Source organism: Cnephaeus nilssonii, assembly GCF_951640355.1.
Source record: "Cnephaeus nilssonii genome assembly, chromosome: 2".
NCBI lineage: Eukaryota > Metazoa > Chordata > Mammalia > Chiroptera > Vespertilionidae > Cnephaeus > Cnephaeus nilssonii.
In genome coordinates, this window is record NC_137073.1 from 74,295,195 (window position 1) to 74,322,005 (window position 26,811).

The following is a 26,811-nucleotide window of genomic DNA, read 5'->3' on the forward strand; positions in this document are numbered from 1 at the left end:
CCAATAAAAAAATGGGCAACCGACCTAAATAGAATCTTTTTGAAAGAAGACAGAAGGAAGACCAAGAGACATATGAAAACATGCTCAAAGTCACTAATTATCCAAGAGATGCAAATCAAAACGACAATGCAGTACCATCTCACACCTGTCAGAATGGCAAACATCAACAAATCAACAAACGACAAGTGCTGGCGAGCATGCGGAGAAAAAGGAACCCTCGTGCACTGCTGGTAGGAATGCAGACTGGTGCAGCCACTGTGGAGAACAGTATGGAGTTTCCTCTAAAAACTAAAAACGGAACTCCCATTTGACCCAGTAATCCCATTTCTAGGAATACATCCCAAGAAACTAGAAACACCAATCAGAAAGGATATATGCACCCCTATGTTCATAGCAGCACAATTCACCATAGCTAAGATTTGGAAACAGCCTAAATGCCCATCAGCAGATGAGTGGATTAGAAAACTATGGTACATCTACACAATGGAATACTACGCTGCTATAAAAAAGAAGGAATTCTTACCATTTGCAGCAGCATGGATGGACCTGGAGAGCATTATGTTAAGTGAAATAAGCCAGGCAATGAAAGAAAAATACCACATGATCTCACTCATTTATGGAAAATAAAGAACATTATAACCTGATGAACAAAAAGATAGATACAGAGGCAGTAAAGCACCGAACAGACTGTCAAATTACAGCGGGAAGGCTGGGGAGTGTTGGGGAGGGGGTGAAAGAGATCAACCAACGGACTTGTATGCATGCATATAAGCACAACCAATGGACACAAGACACTGGGAGGAGGGATGAGGGCATGAGACAGGGAGTAGGGGAGGCTGGGGGAAGGTCAATGGGGGGGGGGGAGGGGGGAAGGAGATATATGTACTACTATATGTAATACTTTAAACAATAAAAAAAAGTTGCAAAAATAAAAAAATAAAATTTTTTTTTAAAAAGCAAGATAATTTGGTCAGAGTTAAGATTATGAAGATTTACTCCTCTCTGAATGAGTCCAGAAACAGTAAAAATAACTAGACTTTCAAAGTAATAGTGAGAAATTTTATTTAAAAAAAACAAGTCATAAAATAAATACTTTAGATGCGTATTATAATCCCATTAAATATAAACAAAATGGGAATGATCAAAGGTCAAAAAAAGAAAAACAAAAAAGGGGGGAAAGATTATAGCCATAGAAGGGAGGAAGACAAACAACAGAAAATACAGAACAAAAAAGATAAATATGAAGTACAGACTCTCAGAAGCTAGACCTTTTTGCTTTTTACTTGTGATTTAAGTTGTAACTCTGTCCTTACTGTTTGTTTTGAAAACTCAACTGTTCTTTTTCCTGAAAGAAACCATTAGAGGCTCAACTAGGAGAGAATAGATTGTTCCAGGGTTATAAAATATTCTGGACTCTAAGTAACCATCAACTAAAAGTAGTCTGAATCTATGTCTGGTTCATTTTTGAACTGTCATAATATCTAGCATATTTATTTCACTCAATAAATACCTGTTAAATGGGTATTACTTCATGTACCTAAATTAATCCACATTTTCTCTACTCCTGCTCCAGATTTTTAAAAATTAAACCTAATTTAGTTCATTCAAATTGTGATAATTTTTATTTTCTCAAGAAGTAGAATAAATCTATATTACTTTCATTAGCATTACTACACTATTAACCTTTCTATTAAATGGGAAAAACTCTAAGCTTTCTGCTATAATGATGACTTATAAAATTATACCAAGGTGCTATATTTGTAAAACCAAAGAGCTTACCTTACTGACACCAACTTCAGGGATTCGAAGAGTATGCTCCATATCTTTTTCTCTGCACAGTTAAGAAACATGTCTTTAGTAATTATTGAAGCATATATAAATGCAGCACTTACAGACATGAAAATATTTTTTTAAAATATTGTTTTAAAAGGTAATGTTTAAAAAAAGATATATTAACTTCTGCACAGCAAAAGAAACGATCAACAAAACAACAAGAAAGCCCGCTGCATAGGAGAACATATTTGCCAATGCTATTTCAGATAAGGGTTTAATCTCCAAAATTTACAGAAAACTCACACAACTTAACAAAAGGAAGATAAACAATCCAATCAAAAAATGGACAAAGGACCTAAATAGACACTTTTCAAAAGAGGACATACAGAAGGCCGAGAGACATATGAAAACATGCTCAAAGTCACTAATCATCTGAGAGATGCAAATCAAAACAACAATGAGGTAGCATCTCACACCTGTGAGAATGGCAAACATCAACAAATCAACAAAGGACAAGTGCTGGCGAGCATGCGGAGAAAAAGGAACCCTCATGCACTGCTGGTGGGAATGCAGACTGGTGCAGCCACTGTGGAAAACAGTATGGAGTTTCCTCAACAAGTTAAAAATGGTACTCCCATTTGACCCAGTAATCCCACTCCTAGGAATATATCCCAAGAAACCAGAAACACCAATCATAAAGGATATATGCACCTCTATGTTCATAACAGCACAATTTACAATAGCTAAGATCTGGAAACAACCAAAGTGCCCATCAGCAGATGAGTGGATTAAAAAACTGTGGTACATCTACACAATAGAATACTATGCTGCTATAAAAAAGAAGGAACTTTTACCATTTCCAACAGCATGGATGGAACTGGAGAGCATTATGCTAAGCGAAATAAGCCAGTCGGAGTAAGATAAATATCACATGATCTCACTCATATGTGGGATATAATGATTAACATAAACTGATGATCAAAAATAGATACAGAGACAAGGGGCAGGGGTAGGGGGCTAGAGATCAACCAAAGGACTTGAATGTATGCATATTAGCATAACCAATGGACACAGGCACTGGGGCGGTAGGGGTTTGCCCTTGGGGGTGGGAGTGGCGGGGTGGGGTGTCAATAGGGGAAAAAGGAGACATATGTAATACTGTAAATAAACAAACAAAAAATATGCTAAAATGCAAGTTTATCACACTAAGACCAGTTTCCTTAATCATACTGTAAATTTCCTACTTGAAAGGTTCCAGAATTACTTTTATTTTTGGTACATATATCCCAGGCTAATAAACATTCAGTGAGACAAAATATCCTTCATACTAATGTCGATTACTTATTCCAGATCTGTTGACTTGACTATGTTCCCATTTCTATTACTGCATATAAAAGGCATGTACTAGTCTCTAAGAATTTAAAATTAAGGTATTGCATATAATCTTAATTAAGGATAGATTGTTTTTTCAGTTAGAAAGAAAGGAAATTATCTTATTCATGATTAAAACCTACCTCTCTAGCAAGCTGATTATGAAGTACAAAAGGGCAAAGGAAAAGAAGCAGAGAAGGAGGCCAATACTGGGTGTAGGTAAGTAATTTAAACCTATAAAAGGCAGTACAAAAGGTAAGAAAATTGACAAAAATCTCTGTGAAAGGTATCAATGAGATTTTATCTCTTTATATAGGCAGTCCACTTTCGGGACTATGAAGTCATACCCTCATCTGATTTCCAAAACCAAGTGACAACGGTAAGTGCCAGTAATATTTCTTGGGTACCATGCACAAGTTCTCAAGTAACAAGTACCATGCACATTTCATGATAACTGTTCAAGAAATGTACAATCCACTAAAATAAGACAAATATAATAATATTAAACATTTTACCTTCCAATGGTAGCAGGGTTTACAGCTGTAATGATAAAAAGTGATCCTGTCTGCAACACTGGTGATCTAATAACAATTACTCTAATACAAGGGGGCCAAATTTTTTCCTCATCTGCCAAAGAAACAAGTAAATATTAACCAAATGCTATGGAAAAAAAATTAGACATGTCTAGAGATAGTAGGAGGTATCCATAAAATAAAAATTTATTAATCAAAAGTCTTAATTCTGTTTTAAACAACCTTCTTAAATCCTGGTATATGACATATAATTAGTAAGGCTTAACACTGTTACCAATCTAAAGTGATCAAACTAAAGGTATTCAGCAAAGTCAGCATATATCATAATTGTAAAATAATCAACTCTCTTTTTTAAGGTTCTGGAATTTAAAAATGTCACAAACTAGCATTTTTATATTAAGTTAGAAAAATTGAGTCTACCCTTTTTAAAAATATAAGTAATTCCATTAAAAACAAAATAAACTCATATACCCTAATATGAAATCCTGGGTTTTAAAAGTATGTCTTCATATCCTCAAGTAAAAAAAAATTAGATTTATCATAATACCTATATAGTTGAATTCATGGACTATACTTTTTAAAGGCAATTTGCTCTTCCCCTCTCAATTATAAAAGTGGGCTATAAATATCTAAGACACTAAAACAGACTTAATACATACTTTAGGATTAGGGCATAGGTAACTTGGTTTTGTGTTCTATTGATAAGGCCATTCAATGCAATGAAACCTAAGGTCCAAGTGTTAGTCATTTATTTACATTCTACTCCCTAAGAATAAGCAATGGTAACCCACAAAATTTTCAATAATGTCATGAAAATAATCAATTTAAAACAATGTTTAATTTTGGGCAGATATATTATACTAACATTTTACCAGTGTTGCTATGTTTACAATGACCAGATTGAATTATTTGAGTAAAATTAAATACTGGCTACTCACCTTCATCCTCAGTATCTTCTGCAGTTACATTGTCTTCACTGGTAATGTCTTCATCATAACTGTCCTCAGTCTGAGAGTCTGTAATTTCACCTTCTTCTGGCTCACTATCAGTCTCTATGATTTTCTCATCTTTAAATGAGGTCGAATTATAGATGTTTTCATTAAGAGGAAATTCTATAGTCTTTCCGATAACTGGAACAGTGAATTCATGGGAACTATTTTTGTAACGGATGTCTACTTTGGCTTTCTTTTTCACATTTGCACAATCTTCTCCCTCACTGCAGTTTATATGTTCAACACTGGATGCTTTTTGATCTTCTGAATTCAAATCCTGGAAAATGGTGGGTGGGGAAGATAATCTTAAACATGACCATCTTATAATGCTAAATGTTACAATGAATTAGTAAAGATATATGTACAGTGAGATAGCAATAGCTATTATCTGTACCCCCTCTTCTGCTCATGTTCCCTTTCTTGATTAAATATATTACCATCCACTTAGCATCCAAATAAAAAATCTTAGGTATCTTTGACATCCCTTTAACCACCACATGAAATCAATTACCAAGTGATACAGACTATACTTACAATTTATCCCAATTCTCTCTTCTTATCTATTTTCAACATCCTAACTGTCACATATTACTTGGACCAAGTGACGGTCTAGACCAATGTTGTCCCAACAAAAAAATAATGCAAGCCATATTTATAATTAAAATTTTCTAATAGCCACATTAAAAAGGTAAAAAGCAAGTGAAATTCATTTTAATATTTTATCTAACCTAGTATTTACAAAATATTATCATTTAATACATATTAATATTTAATCAGTATAAAAACTACCAATGAAATATTTTACATGGATTTTTTTGCACTGTTTTCAAAATTGAATGTAGTTTATACTTACCAGCTATACTTTCAGTGTTCAGTAGCCACATGTAGCTAGTGGCTACCTTACTGGACAGTGAAGGCCTGGAGAATACATCTACTCTAAATTTTGTTTTGAACTTTTAACCAATTATCAAGTTACATACAGAATTGGCTTTCATTACAGCAGGGATTTAAAAATCCAAATGTACCTAATGTAGCAGAAAAGTAGTTATGCTAAAATTTAGCACTTGATAGCCCAGCCAGTGTGGCTCAGTGGTTGAGCATTAACCCAAGAACCAAGAGATCACCAGTTAGTTACTAGTAGATTCCTAGTCAGGACACATGCCTCGGTTGCAGGCCAATCCCAGTAGGGGGTGTGCAGGAGGCAGCTGATCAATGATGTTTCTCTCTCATCAATAATTCTATCTCTATATCCCTCTCCCTTCCTCTCTCTCTAAAAATCAATAAAAGCATATTTTTAAAAAAATTAACACTTTATAGAGTTGATTTGATAATACACAACAGCTTCATGTACAGATTAATCAGTTATATCTCTTTTATTCCAAAATTCCAAATTACCTGGCATAAGCCTTTTATTATTTACTAGAGGCCCGGTGCACAAAATTCATGCACGGCGGGGGGGTTGTCCCTCAGCCCAGCCTGTACCCTCTCCAATCTGGGACCCCTCGAGGGATGTCCGACTGCCCGTTTAGGCCCAATCCCACCGGGATGTAGCTTGAGTGGAGGCTTAGGCCTGGCAAGGGCAGGCGGAAAGCTTGGCTTCCTCTGTTACCTAGGAAGCCTTGCTCTCTGTGGCTGTAGCCATCTTGGTTGGGTTAATTTGCATACTCACTCTGATTGGATGGTGGGCATGGCTTGTGGGCATGGCTTGTAGGTGTGTCGGAGGTATGGTCAATTTGCATATTTGTCTATTATTAGGTAGGATTATACAATTATATTGGGCATGCCTTTTGATAAATGAACAAATCTATTCTTTTAACCATTGGAAAAGCAGAGAGTTATTTTCCCCTTGTTTCTTTGGTTTGTAACACAATGAATTTTCGTTCTACCTTACAGCCACATGATGAAGTGAATTCATATGTTCTTTTGTTATTTTATAAAATATGAGAGCATCTTAAACACATATTTTAACAGTAGCATAAATTCAGTTTGGAGACTGGCTCAATACTCACAGTGTAATAAAATATATATACTTCCAGCACTACAAACTCACAAAGGACAAGAATAAGGGCAAGGAACTGAACAACTATGAGCTTTAAAGGCCATTGTGAATTATAACAAAAAATTTTCCTATCTAAATATTCTTTTTAAAAAGCAGTTTCCAGTCTTGTGTATTGTATTATTACTGCTTATAGGACAATATATGCAAGGGGAAAATGAGTGAAATTGCCAGAGGTGCTACTTTCAAAAAACTATTTGCCAGAATGTTAAACATTAAGAGATAAGGGAGCCGACATGTGGGCATTGAGGTATAAATGCATATTTCAAGTTAATTACTCCAATCACCTCACTCTACTCTCTTCTTTCCACATACCCTCCATCTACAAAGAATGAGGCTCAAGAGTACCTTAAAAAATAAAGAAAAGGTGAGGATGTCTTAACTGGTCTCCCATGCTTCACAACTACCTTTTAGAATTCTCAAAGAATTCTCAAAATTTCATCAGGATTTTTTCCTAAGTTCCTGTCCTGGAGTTCACATATTTTCGAAGGATTATAAAAAAGTGCAGTTATGGTACCAGCCAGAGTGGCTCAGTTGGTTGAGCATCATCTTGTGCACCCAAGAGTTGCGGTTCAATTCCTGGTTGTGGCGCCTATGAAAGGCAGTCAATCAATGTTTCTCTCTCTCTCTCTCTCTCTCTCTCTCTCTCTCTCTCTCTCTCTCCCCCCCCCCTTCTCTCAGCATGTCCTCGGGTGAGGATTAAAAAACAGAATAAAAACAGAGATAAATAAAATAAAAACATAGATAAGCAGTTATGGGAGCTAAACTAAACCAAAATCTCACCGAATGCTTTCAAATGTCATTCTCTAGTTTGTCAGGAAAGGCCATTTGATGATAGGTGTGTGTTCTTTTCTTATTGCTAGACAGAAGTAATTTTACAACCTATCTTCTCAAATGGTTCAACCACTAGTAACAAGTAGGAGTGATTAAAACATAGTTCTTGAAAGCAAAGAGAAAAACCATTTTTAGTATTTTAGTCACATATTCTTCTATTCTTATATACTCTTAGTGAAAACAGTAGAGAAATAAAAACAAATCAAAGAACAGAAAATAAATTCAACAAAATACCAATTTCATCTTTGAACTTTGGTATTATATATTTAAAAATGTTTCCCCGTGGTTAAGAAAAGAAAACATGAGATAATATCTTAAGAGTAAAGTATCAAATAGTTGCCAGAATTCACAATAAGCCTCCTTTCCTGACTATAAACCATCAACCTTATCTGTGAAGTGAGCAGAAATAAGAGCATTAATAACATTTTTTGTTATTTTCCTTTTTTCAATTTAACGTATTGTAACTATTTTTAAAATTCCCCTCACTCTTTACAACTACCATTCTAAGTCATAAATAATGCTTTTCCAATTAAATGTATTATCATTTTCTTAACCAATATGTTTTGGGTCATTTGAACTATTTAACTATTATATAGCAAAATATTGCTATATAATTAAACAAAGGCATTTTTCTTTCTTTGGATTTATAAAATAACTAGAGGCCTGGTGCATGGATTCGTGCACAATGAAAGGAAATTAATTAGAAGGTGGCCAGTGCCGAAACCGGTTTGGCTCAGTGGATAGAGCGTCAGCCTGCGGACTGAAGGGTCCCAGGTTCGATTCTGGTCAAGGGCATGTACCTTGGTTGCGGGCACATCCCCAGTATGGGGTGTGCAAGAGGCAGCTGATCGATGTTTTTCTCTCATCGATGTTTCTAACTTTCTATCCCTCTCTCTTCCTCTATGTAAAAAATCAATAAAATATATATTTTTTAAAAAAGAAATATATTAAAAAAAAAAAAAAAGAAGAAGGTGGCCAATGGGGCTGGACTGGGCGAGATGGGCCGGACACGCCCTGGAGCCAACCTCCCGCGGTTCCTCCCTGGCTAGCAGCACCTGGGGTGGTGCAGGGGCTTGAAGGGCATCCTCCGAGGGGTCCCGGATTGTGGATTGCGAGAGGGCACAGGCAGGCCAAGGGACCCCACAGGTGCATTCATGCACTGGGCCTCTAGTACGCATATAAGACCTTTGGTTAATCTCTTCCCGCCCTCCATTCTCCCTCCTTCCCTCTGAGATTCATCCGTCTGTTCCATGTTTCCATGTCTGTGGTTTCTGCTCCTGCATTGAGCATCTGCCCCCTGGTGGTCAGTGCGCATCACAGCTACCGGCTGGTTGGCCGGTCACTTAGGCTTTCATATATATAGATAATAAATTACCAGAAATGAGATTTTCCAATTGAAAAATATCCATATTTTTACAGTTATTGATACAAACAGCCAATCTAGTCTCCAAAAAGATACCAATTTACACTACTAATGAAAATATATCTATTCTATATTTGCCAGAAATGGATTTTTTTTAATGTTTGCTAACATAATATAGGTAAGAAATTGCTCAAAGTGACTAAGAAATTTTTATATACATCTACTTATAAACTATGTTTTTGTTTTATTGTGAATTGTGCACTGACATCAACTTATCAACTAAGGGACTGAAAGTTCTTCCAAATTATGTAACTTAAGAGTATCTTATCTTTCCTAAATATACCTCCTTCAATCTTTTAAGAAATTCCCTGACTTCTAGTGACTGAGAATTTGTGGAACAGACCAATGTAAATAAATGCTCTGTGATTAATAGATTCTGATACCTTGTTACTTTAATGGATATGTTTGAAATTCAGTTACTGAATGATTTTCAGTTTCATCAAAAATTTTGACTTAACTATGTTACCATTATGTAAATTTTAAAAATTAAGAAGACAATACCTTTTCCTCATTTGTTGTAGAAGAATCTGGATCCTTTCTTTTCTTCTTCAACTTTTTATCTTTACTTTGTTTTGTGCTAGAAGTCTGATAAGGTTGCAAATCTACTCGAGAATGAAATTGATATCGACCACTTTCCACATCACAGTAGTAATAAATTCCAGTGGAAGGATCATAATATAGTTGATTTTCCTTTTAAAATAAAAAAAGTACTATTTATATAAGATAAAATAGAAAAATAAACAACAGAAATGTCAAACATATTCAAATATAGTAAATGTTTGTTTCTTTTAAGAACTATAGTATTTTCTGAAGATAGTAAATAAAAATATCACAATGAAAAATGCTTGGCCCTGGCAGGAGTGGCTCAGTTGGTTGAGCGTCATCCCATGCCGCGAGAGGTCACTGATTCTATTCCAGGTCAGGGCACATGCCTGGACTGTGGGCTCAATCCCCAGTAAGGGGCGTGCAGGAGGCAGCCAATCAGTTTCTCTCCCATCGATATCTCTCTCATTCTCTCTCCCCCCCCTCCCTCCCTCTCGCTCTAAAACCCATAAAAACTTTTTTTAAAGAAAAATCTGTTATGTCCTTCAGTCCAAAATATAGGTGTTTTCAAAAATATGTAATTTTTCAAAATACTTTACCATTCAATATCTGCTCTAATTTTCCTAGGGTGAAAAAATGTGAACATTTAAATATTAAATTGAATCATGAAATTACCAACATTTCACCACTTTTTTAACTTACAGAAACAGCAATTTCATATGGTTCAACTTAATACATCAACAAAAAATTATAACAAGAAGTCTTTTAGAAGTGATGAAAACTAAGGCATGCACCAGGAAAAGCTGAGCACATGGAAGCAATTACAGACTCGTTATCCTTAAGATTACACAATAATGGTTTGGTAATATAAACCCCTGAACCCTTTTCTCAATGTCATAAAACAAAGATTTGCCTTTTAATGTTCATGACTAAAAGTCCTGTAGAAAAATCTGGAAATAAAGTTAAGTCCATAACTTTCTACACAAAGAAATTGATTAAAAAATCATCTTCACTTAATTCTATTGTAAGTATCTAAAGACTTAAAAGTAAAACAGCCACACAAAAATAAATTTTGGAAAATTATGGATGAAAACTAGAAAGATAAAATTATGCAATCATCTGTATTTTTTAGATATTTGCCAGGACTCTATAATCGAGACTTAATTAAAAATCTGTATTTTCTTTTCATCAGAAATCCATGCAGATCAGACCTCTTATGACATACTGAGATTAAACTAAAACTTCTTGAAAAAGATAGTTTATTTTTCTGTTGATACTATTGCAATTTATTATCTTTAATCCATTTTGCAGATTTCTTAAAAAAGTATTTTAATGCTATATTTCATGTAACTAAAACACTGAATGTATGTGCTCTAAACCTATTTCTCACTAGAGGCCCAGTGCACAAAATTCGTGCACAGGGTAGGGGGGTGTCCCTCAGCCTGGCCTGCACCCTCTCAAATTTAGGACCCCTCAGGGGATGTCCGACTGCCGGTTTAGGCCCGATCCCACAATCTGGGACTGCTGGCTCCTAACCGCTCGCCTGCCTGCCTGATCGCCCCTAACTGCCTCTGCCTGCCGGCCTGTCGCCCCCTAAACAATCCCCTGCTGGCCTGATCGCCCCCAACTGCTCTCCCCTGCTGGCCTGATCGCCCCCTAACTGTTTGCTCCCCCACACCAGCCTGATCTTGCCCCTAACTGCTTGCTCCCTGCCAGCCTGATCGCCCCTAACCACCTCTGCCTGGCCCCTGCCACCATGGCTTTGTCTGGAAGGAAGTTGGATGTCCGGAAGATGTCCAGTCGACCCAGTCTAATTAGCATATTACCTTTTTATTAGTATAGATGATATCAGAATGTTTAAAACTCAAACCTTTTCATCTGTTATGTCCTTCAGTCCAAAATATAGGCATTTTCAAAGACATTTTAAAATTTTTATTTAATTAAAATAAGATGAAAATTAGCACGATAAAAATGGTAAAACAACTAGGTCCCTATTTTACTGAGACATATAACCTGCAGAATGTAAATAACCATTTACAGAATGTCTGCAGGAAAGATACAGAAAGTAAGGTAAAAGAATGACAAAGAAGAATGTCATATACTCAGAAACTCTGTATTTTCCTAGAAACCAAATAAGGAATAGCTTACTTTCTTTAGTAATAAGCATTTAAACATTAGTTTTCTAGATATTAACTAGCATTATCTATAAGCACACTCCAGTGAAAGAAAACCCTCTCTAGACAAAGGATTTACAAAGTCTGTATACTAAGTGCAAACTAACAAGCTAATGAAATCCCTATCTAAGATATTTAGCATTATCATTATGTTCCCTAGGTTAGTTAATAATACTTCCAGAACTGGAATAGTGAATACCTGGTCCACTTTTGGGCACTAGATTCTATAATTCCTGAGGATCAGATCACATGCCTAGACCATCAAGGTTAAGATATGTAGGTATGTGAGTTTCATCATCATTGTCGTCAAGTCCTGATTAAAAACCCAATTAAGTACAAGACTTCAACAGCCATCACACTGTATTATAAATCAAGAATTTAATTTTCTAGTTCTGTCCTAGTTAGTGGCCCATTATATTTCTGATCCCACACTGCTTTCCTAGTTCTCACTGTTAACAGATTGATTTTTGTAAAAGTGAAATGCTTAAAATCCACAGAATATAAAACACTAATAATAAACATGCTAATGAGAATTCAAGAAAAAGACCCCCCCTGTGGCCTCAAATGGTTCATAAGTATTTGAAACAAACAAAAAAATCTCACCCCAAGCCTAGAATTAACAATGTCACTTCCTTATAAATTCTATTAAAAAATGTTAGTGTAGGTTCTTAAAATTTTCCAATAATGTAGTTGTCTGCCCTTATTAATACTCCAACATTTTTGTACATTCCTTTATATTATATCAATTTATAATAATCACAATTAACTTACTTAATTATAAGCCTAAAAGTATAGTATGATAAACTATTTTATAATTCTTTACTTTTGTCAAATACCTTTGAATCAAACATAATTTTTAAATGCAGCTTCTTTCTTTCCTTAGTTCAGTTTAGTGTTTAATATTTGGTATCAAGCATCTAAGTATACAGTTACAGTACTGAAAGGTCTGAGATACTTACAGAATCATAATAGAAACCAGTGCTGTGGTCAAAATACAGTCCAGTATTCTCATCATAACTAAATCCCGTCTGTGATACAGCAGCTTCTGCTGCAGCTCTCAAACTTTCAGCTAATGATGAACCTTCTAAGGATGCATCTTCTGTTGCTAATGCAGATGCTGGCTCCTAGGTAAGATAAATTCATGTCAAATAAGACAAAAATATTCTTATAGCAACTTAAAAGTTAGCAAAATGAAAAACAATAAATAGACTGAAGAGCTATTTTAAATAATAAGGCTTCAATTTCTATAATGGAAGGGATGGCTATCAATTATAATTTGATTCACTTAAAAAATATTTATCAGTTAATTCAGTTTTGAAGACACTGACCATTTACTCAAAAATAAATGCCTAATACCATAGGGAAGTAATCCACAAAATATGGACTCTGAAGTACACTTTAAGACAAACTATCTAGATTCTTCCATAATCACAGGTCCAAAGGGAAAAAACATTTTAGAAGAGAGATGGAAGAGAAAGCTATGGATTATGTGAGATTTATCACAGCATCAGCAGTTGCACTGTATAAACCTTACTGGGATCCTGATTCAAACACACAACTACAGAAAAAAATTATAAAACATGCAAATTATAAAAATCTGAACAATGGCAGGATATATGACAGAGAGGAAGCATTAAAATTTTTTGTGTAGTCCTGGCCGGTGGCTCAGTTGGTTGGAATGTCATCCCGTACAGAAAAAGGTTGTGGGTTCGATTCCCAGTCAGGGCACATACCTAGGTTGCAGGTTCGGTCCCCAGTCAGGCACAGAAGAGAGGCAACTGATCGATGTTTCTCTATCACATTGATGTTTCTCTCCTCGGCACCGCCCCCCCACCCCACCCCCGCCGTTCCTCACTCTCTCTCAAAAGATCAATAAAAACATATTCTTGGATGAGGATTTAAAAACAAAATTGTTGTGAACAAAGTTATTGTGGTAGTTGCACAAAATTTTTTGATTGAGCCAAAATATACTGACAAATTTTCTTTGTTTTAGTTTATGTACATCACAAGATTCTAGAACACAACGAAGTAGGAAACAAACATATGAGCAATTTTTGTTTCTCTAAAAGTGTAATATTCTGCATAATTATATACAGAATATTTACAACCCATGTATATATGCTGTCATGGACCAAAGAAGTCAATTTGCATAATAACAATAATGAAGGACAAGTTCTTGGGCATCAGTAGTAGTAGCATTTTATTACCTGTGAATTTGAGGCAAAATGGTCCTCTTGTCCACATTCAACCTTTTCCGTTACATCAGTACCAGCATACACATCATTTTCTATTTGTGACTGGTCTTTAAAATTATAAGTAGAAGCTTCGATATTCTGATCTTGCTGAACTGAAAGTTCTGTCTCTTTATTTGGAAGACTAAGATCCTTATAGTATGTCTGATAATAATAATCTATAGCAAAAACAAATTGTGATACATATTAGAATAGTGTATATAAAAAGGACTTAGAATTCTATAACATTGGCACTGAACACAAAACAGTACACACTGCAAACCATCCTATATAATAAAGAGGTAATACGCAAATTAACCCTCGCGCCCTCACAAGATGGCTGCCTAAGACCAGGTCGGCAGGGGGGTTAGTGAGCGACGACCAAATGACTGAATAAGCAGGCTGCATGGGGCGACCAGGCCGGCAGGGAGGTTAGTGAGGGACGACCAAACGACTGAACAAGCAGGCTGTGTGGGGCGACCAAGCCGGCAGGGGGGTTAGTGAGGGACGACCAAACATCTGAACTAGCAGGCTGCGTGGGTCGACCAGGCTGGCAGGGGGGTTAGTGAAGGACGACCAAACAACTGAACAAGCAGGCTGCGTGGGGCGACCAGGCCGGCAGGGGGGTTAATGAGTGACGACCAAACGACTGAACAAGCAGGTTGCGTGGGGCAACCAGGCCGGCAGGGGGGCAGTTGGAGGTGACCAGGCCAGTGGGGGGCGGTGCAGTTAGGAGCAACCAGGCTGGCGGGGGGGGGGGGTATAGTTGGGGGCGACCAGGCCGGCAGGGGGGACAGTTAGGGGCGACCACGCAGGTGAGCGATTAGGAGCCTAAACCGGCAGTCAGACATCCCCAAAGGGGTCCCAGATTGGAGAGGGTGCAGCCTGGGCTGAGAGGACCCCACCCCCTGTGCATGAATTTCATGCACCGGGTCGCTAGTATTTTTATAATTGTACACATTTTAATAGATTAAAATTGATAGTGCAGATAAATCTGCAGGTGCTTTTACCTTTGATTCTAATGTCACTTTAAGTACCCTAGCTGTCAAGCTATAAAAATTTTAAAAGGTGAGATTTTTATTTTCCATAGCAAGACTAAAAAAGAAAATAGGTAAATAAGTTGTAGTCTGTCAAAAAAAATTAGCAACTCTTAACAATTTCTAACCACAAATGTTAATATCATTGCATATCAAACGGAACAAAGACATGTCAAAGGTTGATTTCTCTGTCAAATATCTCATGATGCTGACTTTAAAAAAAATGTATTATCATGCAGATATGTAATGTTAATGCTATTGCTGTGTTTAGCAATTTAACTAAATTATATGCTGAATAAAATAAGACAAACATAATGGAAAAATAACTTCTTTTGATCCCTATTTATTAAAACTCAGCTACTCAGTTATTTTGCCTCACAACATAATTCCACTGATGAGGTCATGGTTGTGGGCTCACCATTCCCACAAAGGCTTAAGAGACTGTCACTGAACACAATACTAAGTGGAATGCATCAACAAGAAAACACATGCACCTGGGTCACATGGAAGATCAGATATGAGGGTAAATGGCTCACAGCATGGCAGAAATTACTCAGTGAATGTGCCACTAAAGACACAGTAGCAATCCTATGTATTTATAGGAATGACAATGCATTTCTACTTTCCTATCAGAAGAGCAAATCAATTTTCTGAAAATGAAATATATAATCATATGGAGAGAAGACAACCTTGTAACAGTCCTCATATTTATGTAGACATTTGTCTATTTTAAATTTAATGAAAATAGCATGATTTGAATGTAATAAATGTTAGGATATCTCCAATATTAACTAAATACCTGAGATTGACCAAGGAGGGTGGTTCTCTGTTTGTACTTCTACATCAGACTTCTTATTATCTTCCTTTCTCCCACAATAGAGTATTTTACTGAGCTCTTCTACCTAAAAGAAAACAAGGCTTTAGGAAATCATATAGCAATCTAAAAACATGCATACCATTCTCTTGAAATTACAATAATTATTTTTTCTTGGTATAACTTTCAGAGAAGTACCAATAGTAGGGTTTCCTTTTCAGAAAAACTGAAAATACTATCATTTACTTTCTTTCATCTTTTACATTTGCAGAGGGAATGCTTTTTATTCTTATCCTCTCTTGCTAAACCTCAAAATATCCCCTTTGAAAATCAAATAGACTAAATGAATAGGACTTTATAAACAGAATCCTTTATTTCCAAAAAATAAGAGTGTTTTTATAGTAATATTTTAATTGGTCAGCAGTTCTCTCTAAAGAATTAGGAAAAAAACATTAATTCTCATGCCTTTAACTTAAAAAGTACTTTAATGTATGATTTTTCTTTAAATTTTAGTCTTATGACAAATAACTGCAGCAGAAGAAAACGGAAGTGACTGCCTCAGAGCGGCATCTATTCTCCCTGTCCCTCACTGACTGCCAAAGCTAGAGCAACAGAGTGCAGAAATATCCATAAGCAATGAGGAGCAGCCTCCTCAATACGCCTCAGACAATATCTAAGAGTGAGGTGTCTATTACAGGCATGAAAGAAACTAAAAACAAGCTTCTAACTAGTTCTTTAATAATACATAAAGCTTAAAAAGAGAAAGGGGATAAAACTGATTATATATAGCCCAGCTGGAGTAGCTCAGTGGTTGAATGTCAACCTATGAACCAGGAGGTTAAGGCACATGCCCAGGTTTTAGGGAGCGTGCAGGAGGCAGGTGATCAACGATTCTCTCTCATCATTGATGTTTCTACTCTCCCTCTCCCTTCCTCTGAAACCAATAAAAACATATTAAAAAACTGACGGGCGAATCAAGCAAGGCACCTAGGTAGCACTCAGCCTCAGTTTCCTGCAAGTATTGGGTCTATACCTGAGAGTCAGTCAGTGCCTTCTTAAATTTTTCACCCTAGATCAGTGGTTGGCAAACTCATTAGTCAACAGAGCCAAATATCAACAGTACAACGATTGAAATTTCTTTTGAGAGCCGAAAACCGACTTCTGCGCATGGGCCACGAAGTTTCAATCACACTGTATGTGCGCGCCCGCATGTGGTATTTTGTGGAAGAGCCACACTCAAGGGGCCAAAGAGCCGCAGTTTGCCGACCACTGCCCTAGATTACTGATTGCCTTGTCCAGTCTTGGCTCTGCTCTGCCACTACCACTATTACTGTAAACTAGATAATTTCTTTAGTATCTGCTACGTGCTATATTTGTTACTTTGGATAACATCTTTATTAATTCTTACAACCATCTCACAAATTAGTTTTCCTAATTCCCATTTTATATGTGAGAAATCTGGAGACAAAGTAATTTGCACAAGTTTGTACTGCCTCCAAAGCCTGTACATATTAGGTTTTTCTAACAGTTCACCCTCAATTCTCAACCCAATTTTTTACTGCTCTAGATAAAATACTATTTAGTAATTCGGGGTGACAGTTAACAACCAAACTCTACCACCACCAGGGGAGGCTGATTAGGAGGAGAGTAAGGAATAATTACTATCACCAGTAGAGTCAAGACCTTGCATCCATTTCAATGTTTCATGTTAGACCACTCTTAAATTAACACTAATAGCCAAAATGCTGGCTCTTCAACGGTTAGCAAACATGTTTATTTGGTGTGTGTTTTTTGGGTCTCTCTCAAAAGCAGGCATCACTTGAACAACTGGAAATTATAAAAAGGCTTTTTAAAAGGCTGTCATATTTTGCTCCCCTTCCCCCAAGGTATTTTAACAATATTTGTAGTCTCCTAGCACAGTCCTTATACATTACAGGTGTTCAAAAACTAGTTGAATAAACAAATTCAAATTTTCTATAATGTCATAATGTCAATAACTCTATGCAATGGGCACAGCAAGTCATTGCAACTCAGCAGTTCTTTTCATAGATTATTTGATAATAAAGTATATCAAAGTCTGATGACATTTCAGGGTTCAGACTACATATGTGGTTTTAGCAATGGTACCCCATATATTACGAAGGACAACAGTTTAACTGAAATTAATAATTATGTGAAAATAACTTCTCAGGACACAGTGCAACTGCCAAACAAATCAAGTTGGAAAGAAAGCATTATGCTCCTCTTTAAAAGTTTTTTTTTAAAGAGTGACAGTTTAAATATTTGTCCTTAATGTACTTTATAAAAGTGAAGTTAGCTGCTTAGTCTCTAGCAAAGAAAGTTATATCTTCCCTACTTCCAACAGCAAACTCAAAATGATAAACGCCCAGAATGACAACCTTACACAATGTTCACGCTTCATTTAACCTTCACCTGTGTGGTGCGCGCGTTCTTTTTTATGGGCTAACGAGGGTCAGGATCAGTTCACACATCTAGTGACAGATGGGACTCTGATTAAAATCCGGCGCTTTAAGAAGCCCAAAAGTGACCCAGAAGACATTAAATGTGCCTGCGGCCGACGGGCAACGCCGTGAGAATGAAGACAACCTACAAGTACAGAAGTTCAATGCACACCAGCCCGAACTTCTGCTCACGCGCTTATCTAAATCGAGTCACCGGAACTCTTAGGTTTGCTCCAAAAGTACGTGGGATTTTAATTGCACTGAACTTTTTATTTCTTTCAAGTGCCAGGGGCAATCAGAGGCTGCGAAGGCCTGGGCGGGGCGGGGCGGGGCGGGGCGCAGGGCCGGTGGACCGCGCACCTGGGTGCGGAGCTCCTGGTTGTTGCTCTCGGCGCTCTGGTACAGCCGCTCCGTGTGGTGCAAAAGCTTCTCCACCTCCCGCACCTGCCGCTTGCAGCTCCGCAGCTCGCGTTCTAATTTCTCCACCTTCCGCCTCAACTGGGCCAGCTCCGGCTCAGGGGAGGTGGGTGGCGATGGAGACAACGAAGGAGACGGCGCCTCGGACGCCATGGGGTCCGGCGCGAGGCGGCCCGCGGGCGCCAAGGGGCTGCGCTCAGACGGAGGCGGACGCCGGCGGCCCCAGGAGCCACGCGAGGGCGTGGGCAGCGAAAGGCGGCCTCACACCCGCCCGGCCTCGGCGGCCCCTGGCCATGACGGCCTGAAGCTCGAAGCCAGGAGCCGAGAGGAACTGCGGACGACGGGCCAGAGGAAGGCGGTTGGACGCAGCCCAATCCGCTCGGCTTTGAAATAGTAAAACTTTATTGGTAAATACCTTCCCCAGCGACCGAGGCAGTCGCGGGAGCGTTTAGAGAAGTGGGAGGGCCTAAAAAGCGAAGGCCCCAAGCGCTCCGGCTGTTCCTGGGCTGAACCGGAAACGACAGCGCCCGCGGTGGGCGGGGCCGAAGCCGGAAGAGAAGTGACGGGGAGCGGGAAGGGTCTCGCAGTGCGCATGCGCACTTCCCGCCGACGGCTGGGGGCCGGGCGGTGCGGGATGGTGTGGGAAAGTAGCTAAGAAGCCCTGGGGTGGCAGAGCGGGTCGCAGCCTTTGGTCTCAAGCTTTTGCCCTTGCGAAGCATACTACTTGACATTACTCACTATTTTTTTATTTTGTAATTTTTGTTTTTAGTTATTATTTTGTACTTAATCACACTCCTTAGTTCACAGAACATCATCAACACTGGCCCATGGGGCGGCTCTGCTGTTTGAGGGGTGGAGGTTGTTTTTGTTTTACTGTAGCTCTAGATCTCTATTCATCAGTCCCATTACCTCCTGTCCATATGAATACCCACTCCCACTTGTGTGGTTGATGTCCTTAAATATAAATCTATCCTTATAAAATGTTTCATGTGTATTTCTTTTACCTAAATAGTACTTGATTAAAATGTTTTAAAAATTAATATATGTTGCTCTATATACATCTAAGTTCTGCATAGTATTTGAAGATATATGTATACCACATATTATTTAGTCCACTAGTTGTCAACATCTATCTCCAATTCTCTATTAACACAATCAATAGCACAATGAAAAAATGATCCTTGTTCGTGCCATTTTATTGACCTGTGCACTCATTTCTTTGGGATAGGTAGCAAGGAATGTGATTTTTGGTTTATAGGGCAAACATTTGATTTCACTATGTTCCACTAGATTATTTTTCTGGAATGGCTGTATAACTTTACCCTCTCACCAACAGTGCACAGGAGTTCTGTGTCCTCCACATCCTAATACATAATGTTAGTCACTCTTCTATTTTTTTGTGAATGTAAAGAGGTATTTCATTGTTGTTTTAATTTGCACTTCTCTGATTACCAGAGGATTTCATTTATTTGTTGAAATGGCTATTTGGACCTGCCCTTCTGTGAATTGGCCTATTTATATATTTTTGTTTGCCTATTTCTTGGTGGATGTGTGGTTTGTTTTTTGGGGTTTTTTGGCAGTTCTTTCTGTAAACTAGATACTAATCCTTTACAGATATCTACTCTCAATCTGATAATTTTGTCTGTAGTTTTTTTTATTGAACAGAAATCCTTAATTTTTATGTAGTCAAATCACTATTTTATTTAACTTCATTTTATTTCATATGCCTTATGATTTGGGCTTTTAAATCTTATTTATGAAGTCTTTTCCCATCCTGAGTCATATTTTCTTCTATAATGTTATAATTTTAACTTTCACATTTAGTTCTCCACTCCAACTGGAGGGATCCAGATGTATTTTTCCATATAATGACCTAGTTTTCTTCAGACCATCTCCTTTACATTACTTTGTAGTACCACCTTTATCATCTATCAAGTTCCCATATATGTATGGGTCTATTTCTGAGCTCTATATTCTGTTTTGTTTGTATATTAGTCTGTTCCTATGCAGAGCCATTCTATTTTCATCACTTTGATTTTGTAGTATATGTTGATATCTGGTAGGAAAGTTGCTACTCTGCTTTTACTTTTCAAAATTGACTTATTCATGAACCCCTGTTTTCCATATAAATATTGGAATGAGTTTGTTGAGTTCCTCAAACAATCCAATGGTATTTTTATTAAGATTTCATTGAATGTATAACTTTCTTTGGGAAGAATTAACATAAAACTTTACTATGTTAAGATATCCCATCCAAAAAGAAGAGGGGGAAAAAGATAGTCTATCCACATATATTCTTTTTTTGTTCCATTTATTCATTCTTATTTGTACTTTAATAGAGTTCTAATACTTTTTATGATAAAGGTCTTAGGCATTCTTTCTTAGTTTATTTCCTGGGTAATTGCTAGGGTCTTTTTGCAGCAAGGGTTCAGGAATCTGGAGAAGGGCTGTGCATAAATGGGTAGAGAGACAAGAAATATAAATTTGGAAGGCATGGGGGAGCCAGGGGAGGCTCCACTTTCTAGTGAAGTGGGCCCTCTGAATGTCCAGACCCACAGCTTTTTATTCCCACATTTTGCCCTTTAGCAAAGCAGATATACATATCAAAGGTAAGGCCTGATAAACAATAAAGGACCATCAGGTTGGGGGAACTGCCCTCAGCTGTCTGGCAGCAGGCAATAATATGCAGATCTTCAGCCCTGTTGAAGCCCCAAGTTCCATCAGCCTTCTGATTAACTTCTTGCATAATTATGACCTGCTGGAATTTGCCACCAGCAGGTACTCTGTTGTTTTATTGTGAATAAAGACACATTCTCTAGTACAGTGGTCGCCAAACTCATTAGTCAACAGAGCCAAATATCAACAGTACAACGACTGAAATTTCTTTTGAGAGCCAAATTTTTTAAACTTAAACTTCTTCTAACACCACTTCTTCAAAATAGACTCGCCCAGGCCGTGGTATTTTGTGCAAGAGCCACACTCAAGGGGCCAAAGTGCCGCAAGTGGCTCGCAAGCCGCAGTTTGCCGACCACGGCTTTAGTATATTTGACAGAGAGGAAAAAAAAAAGTCAAAGTAATGGATAGGTTTCTAGCTTGGACAAAGGAGGTAGGAACTATTGGAGGAGAGTATGCTGCATAGGGGAGGGCGGGATGCTTTAGTTTTTATTTTATTGATAATACTGAGTTTGAGGTGCCTGCAGGGCATTCATTACAGATGTTCAGTAGGTAATGAGCATTCCAGAAACCCATCTAAAACTTAAGAAACAGAAACTAATAGAACTAGTACTGTATAAAGCAAACACAAATGGCCTCAAGGGCTGAGGAGGTAAAGTAAAGTAACAGCCCACTACTGAGTTCTGGAGAACTAAAGGACCATGTAGGAGTGGACCCGGTGTTGCAGAGCTTCCAGTTTTTCAAGAAAAGTCAGAAATTTGGATTTTTATGTGAAATCTGTTTAAAAACAATGGTCCAAGTTAAAGATAATTTCTGACATCATTATTATATCTTCACAGTACATGTGTGCTTCAGGGACTGCCCCAGTGTCCTCTGATTTTTACCATCATTGCTGCCTGCCCCTCTCCTCCCCCTTTCTTTGTTTTCTAACTTGTCTCTTTCCCCTTAATTTTATGATTTTTGTATATATACACTGAGTGGCCAGATTATTATGATCTCTGAACACATAATAATCTGGCCACTCAGTGTATATCCTATACAATAAAAGGCTAATATGCAAATTGTCCCCTCGACCAGGAGTTCAACCAGCAGGCAGGCCAGCCAACTGCCCATGTCCCCTCCCACTGGCCAGGCTGGCGGGACCCCACCCATGCACGAATTCATGCACCGGGCCTCTAATATATATAGACACTGAGTGGCCAGATTATTATGCGTTCAGAGATCATAATAATCTGGCCACTCAGTATATATGTCACTAGTCAATAATAGAACTCTTTTCTTCCAGGCAATGAATCAACTAAATCCTACAGCTCATTTAGTCTTTGTTGTTTTTTTTATAATACCTAGGAGATAGCTGTGGAAATCGCATAATTGCCCTAATTCTTTATCCATCCTGTATCCTCATCCTTTGCCATGTGACTTTATGGTTTCTTTCACTAAAGAGGCAGAATCTCCCTTCCACCTTTGAATCTGAGTTTGATCATTTGATGTGCTTTGGCCAGTTGAGTGAGGTGATTGCCAAAAACAGTAGACTAGTTCCTAGCCTAGTTCTCAAGATCTGTTAGTATTTATGCTTGCTTTCTTGGATTCCTGACAATTCCATGAGAAAAACGTACCCAGGAATGTCTGCTGGTCTCAGAAGGAGGATAAATGACACATGGAACAGATCTATTGCAGGTAAGCCAGCCTAGAGCAGGAGCCCCAGGAAACCCACAGGCAGTTAGCAATAACTAACTGATAGTGGAGAGCAGCCAGCCCCCCTCTTCGCCCCTGATTTGGGAGCAATAACAAATGATGTTTGTTGGAAGCCACTGTGTTGAGAGTATTTTGTATGTAGCAATAACTAACTAATACTTAACCTGATCTAGAGCCATTCCAGGAACCTGTGAGTTTCAGCAGGCTGGAGTCCAAGTACCTGATATATTAGCATATTCCATAACAGAGGATTATTGTCAATTAAATAAAACCTGATTTATATCCAACTTGTTTTAGAGTATCATCAATTCTATAATTAATGAAAATTTACCTGTCATAATTTATGTTGAATACAATGGGTAGCCAACTCTCTCTTATCTGATCCTACTGTTTGATGTCACACAAGAATATCTGGGGAGCCATAGCATTTCAATAGTTCTGATTTATTGCTCCATATTACTTTTAGTCAATTGACCATTACCTGTTCCCTTCCCTTAGAGACCCAAGGAAGGAATGGGTCGGTGTAACACTAAAACACCTTCATGATGATAAAGGAAGGAAGCCAAAGGAAACTAGGCAGACCCCTCTTCTCTGCCCACAACGGAATACTTGCATTTTGCACCCTCATTTTATGATTGTGTAACAAGTAAAAAATTACAATGTTGAATTTTCCCACAATTCCACCGCCAGGGGGCAGTCTATCATGAAGGAACGCGAGACTAGGGTTTAGGAAGAGAAAGAACTATCCTTTTAGAGAAGGCAAGGAGCTAAAAGGAAGGACAGGTTTTATCTAAGACCAGAAGGAAACTAGAGAATAGGAGGAAAGAGGAAGCCAGGGGTGGGAGCCAGCAAATGTTGCTCAAGAGGAGAGTGTGCATTGCACTGGAAGAGTGTGCATTGCATTGTAAGAGTTGCACAGATAGAAAGGACCACCATGAGAGCTATTTAGCAGGGCCTAAGAACTGCTTTAAAACTGAGCCATCAGAAAGTAGTTTACCCTGCTTTCATCCAAAGGAATACCTTCATCACCTGCACCAAGGGACGCTAATAACTGCCCTGACGTGGTCAATGAGTACTTCATTCCTTCAGCATCCTCCTCTGCTGGTTGCCTAGGAAAACTTGCAGATCATTCCCCTTGCCCCCACTTTGTTACCCAATGCATACAATACTCCCAAGACACCCATGAACCCATAGGAAAGAGAGGACGGCAATCTCCAATGGAGTGGGTGTGGGAAACATCTCACATTGGTATTTGGGGTGCGGTTGCTGAATGAATCCATCTTGATGCTGGAGGAGTCTTCTCCTTGCCTCCCTCCTCTTGTCTCCCCAAAATAGAGCAATAGTTATTGACAATTCTCCTGTAATAATTAAAAATATCTAAGACTGTAAGAAAGAAAATTAAAATTTACCAAAGGAAACATTAGAATGCCAGGAGTACGTATTTACCTTCTCATTGTTTCAATAAGGTCCTGGACATGACTCTATCATATATTGAAATACAGATCCTTCTCACCTCACTTTGTTTATGAGAATTTAATGTGAGACTGCGATGAATGAATAGTTAATCACCAAAGTCATGGTATTAATTTGTTGGAACATTCTCCAGAAGAAAAAGATCAAAGCGTTTGTGAGCCTAATGACTTATTATCATCATATGTTTGGGATTAGATGTATCTATGTATAAAGTATTGATAAACAATTTGAGATTCATCAATATATGCCAAAAACCTAGTAGAGAAAGACAAAGTTGAGTGCTTATGTAGCTCATTAGGGTTACAGAGGACATCAAATAGTATAGAATTAACTTGATAAATTAGTGAAATGGTTTAAATGCAACTGAGACGTGTGTGGGGTAGTAAAATAACTTTTAGATGGAGACAGGTTAAGTAAATCTCAGCTCTGCTGCATACAATAAGTCCTCAATGTTGTCAATAGGTTCTTGGAAACTGCAACTTTTATCAAAATGATATACAGCAAAACCAATTTTACCCTAGGCTAATTGATATAAACAAGAGTTAAGTTCTTAGGGCAGTGGTCAGCAAACTCATTAGTCAACAGAGCGGCAAACCGCGGCTCACAAGCTGCATGTGGCTCTCGAGCCGCAGTTTGCCGACCACTGTCTTAGGGCATATTTCTAGTCACAAATATACCACCAAACCCCTAAATAAAGACCCAAATCATTTTTAACATTAAACATTGAAATGAATCTGAGCTATACATATTTAAGAAAGACTAATAAAAACAAGTAAGATAATGATTTTCCAACCTGCTTATCCCAGTTCAGGGTCACAAGTTGCCAGATCCTATCCTGGCAGCTCAGGGTACAAGGTGGGAACCCACCCCCAACAGGACTCCCTTCCATCGCAGGGCCACTCACACCCACACTCCCTTAGGCTGGGACAATGGAGACACACCAGTTTACTTCATGTGCATGTCTTTGGCATGTGGAAAGAAGCTGAGTTCCCCCAGAGAAAACCCACAGCCCTGGGGAGAATGTGCAAACTCTGCACAGACAGGGGCCCTGGCCAGGAATTTATTTTTTCCTCGTCAACGTTATAACAAAACAACAGTTAAAGGAAAGGACCTGCGGTACTAGCTGTGTGACTTTGGGCAAGTTCCTTGAGCACTCTGTGTCTCTGTTTCCTCATCTGTAAAATGGAGACTAAATGATAGTACCCTTCACATAGGATACTGGAAAGATTAAAAGCAATGTGTGTAAAGTGTTAATTTTAGAACCTGGCACATGATAAGTTTGCAGTGAATATATTGAATCATTATAAGAAGGTTAAAAAAGATTAATAGGATGAAATATCTGTAAGGAAATTTAAGGGCTCATTGATAATCCCCTACCTTCTTATAGAATTGAAATAAAAATTATTCCATTAATCATTCCTATTATTGCCTCTCAAGTCAATAGAATAACCAAATGTCAAAGCACTCTGTAAACTAATAATAAAAAACCTGTAGAAGTGTAAGTTGTAGTTATTTGTCTTTATATCTGAACATATTCAGAATAGTATTCATTTGTGTGATATAGACATATTATATGCATGCACATCCTTGGAAAATGTCTCAAGAGTTATTGTCTATCTGTGTTGGTTGCCACTTGGGAAGTGGGATTGCTGATAGGATAGACTTAACTTCTCTCAAATCCTTTTTACTGAAACCAAATGACAGCAGGAAAAAATATATATACAACACAAAACACATTTTGACCAGAAGGTGGCAATAAAGCATTGATATTTCCCAAAGGTTCTTAAGAACTAACTTCTGGTAGGTGTTATATATCCAAGAAGACAAAATATCCAGGTCCTGTGGGGGGCAACTCCTCATCCTCACCTTGTCCCTGCCCTGGAGGAGCCCAGGCTCAGAGAGGGGCGCTGGGGACATAGTGAGATAAGTGTTTCAGAAAAGCACAGGGCTCTGGGAGCAATCATTTATCTGAAAAGTATATCCATCTTATAATTCTCATTTAAGTTAACTTTATTGGATCAATGAAATGATTTCTGGCATATTGTGGTCTATTACTTTAACACTTTGATGAAGTTTTCCCATATACCAATTTTACTGCATCCAAGAATGGAATTTCTTCTCTTTGTTCTTGATCTAAGAAATAGCAGAAATACTGGAACAAATACTTTGTTCATTTGGTCCCCTCACAGCTCCACCCCCAGGCAATCAAGGAAGAAGAACCCTGTCAAGGCTCTTTTAGTTCTGGGAAGCGCACATTAGTTGCTGTCTAGAATAGACTGGGTCTGAGGTTTGTCAACATGGTAAGGAAGA

At 38.0% G+C, this 26,811-nt stretch overlaps 1 protein-coding gene across 1 annotated transcript in view; it reads right to left on the reverse strand.

Annotated features, from left to right (window-relative positions):
• AGGF1 (angiogenic factor with G-patch and FHA domains 1) overlaps nt 1-19,580 on the reverse strand; it is a 41,119-nt gene extending 21,539 nt beyond the window's left edge. Inside the window, exons 1-8 of the mRNA XM_079760730.1 lie at nt 18,604-19,580; nt 15,767-15,869; nt 13,907-14,109; nt 12,659-12,823; nt 9,484-9,672; nt 4,616-4,946; nt 3,660-3,771; nt 1,780-1,831 (exon numbers count right to left, since the gene is read on the reverse strand). Coding sequence (XP_079616856.1) covers nt 1,780-1,831; nt 3,660-3,771; nt 4,616-4,946; nt 9,484-9,672; nt 12,659-12,823; nt 13,907-14,109; nt 15,767-15,869; nt 18,604-18,813 — 1,365 coding nt within the window. The 5' untranslated portion in view covers nt 18,814-19,580. The remainder of the gene's footprint in view (nt 1-1,779; nt 1,832-3,659; nt 3,772-4,615; nt 4,947-9,483; nt 9,673-12,658; nt 12,824-13,906; nt 14,110-15,766; nt 15,870-18,603) is intronic.
• Between the last annotated feature and the right edge of the window lie 7,231 nt (nt 19,581-26,811).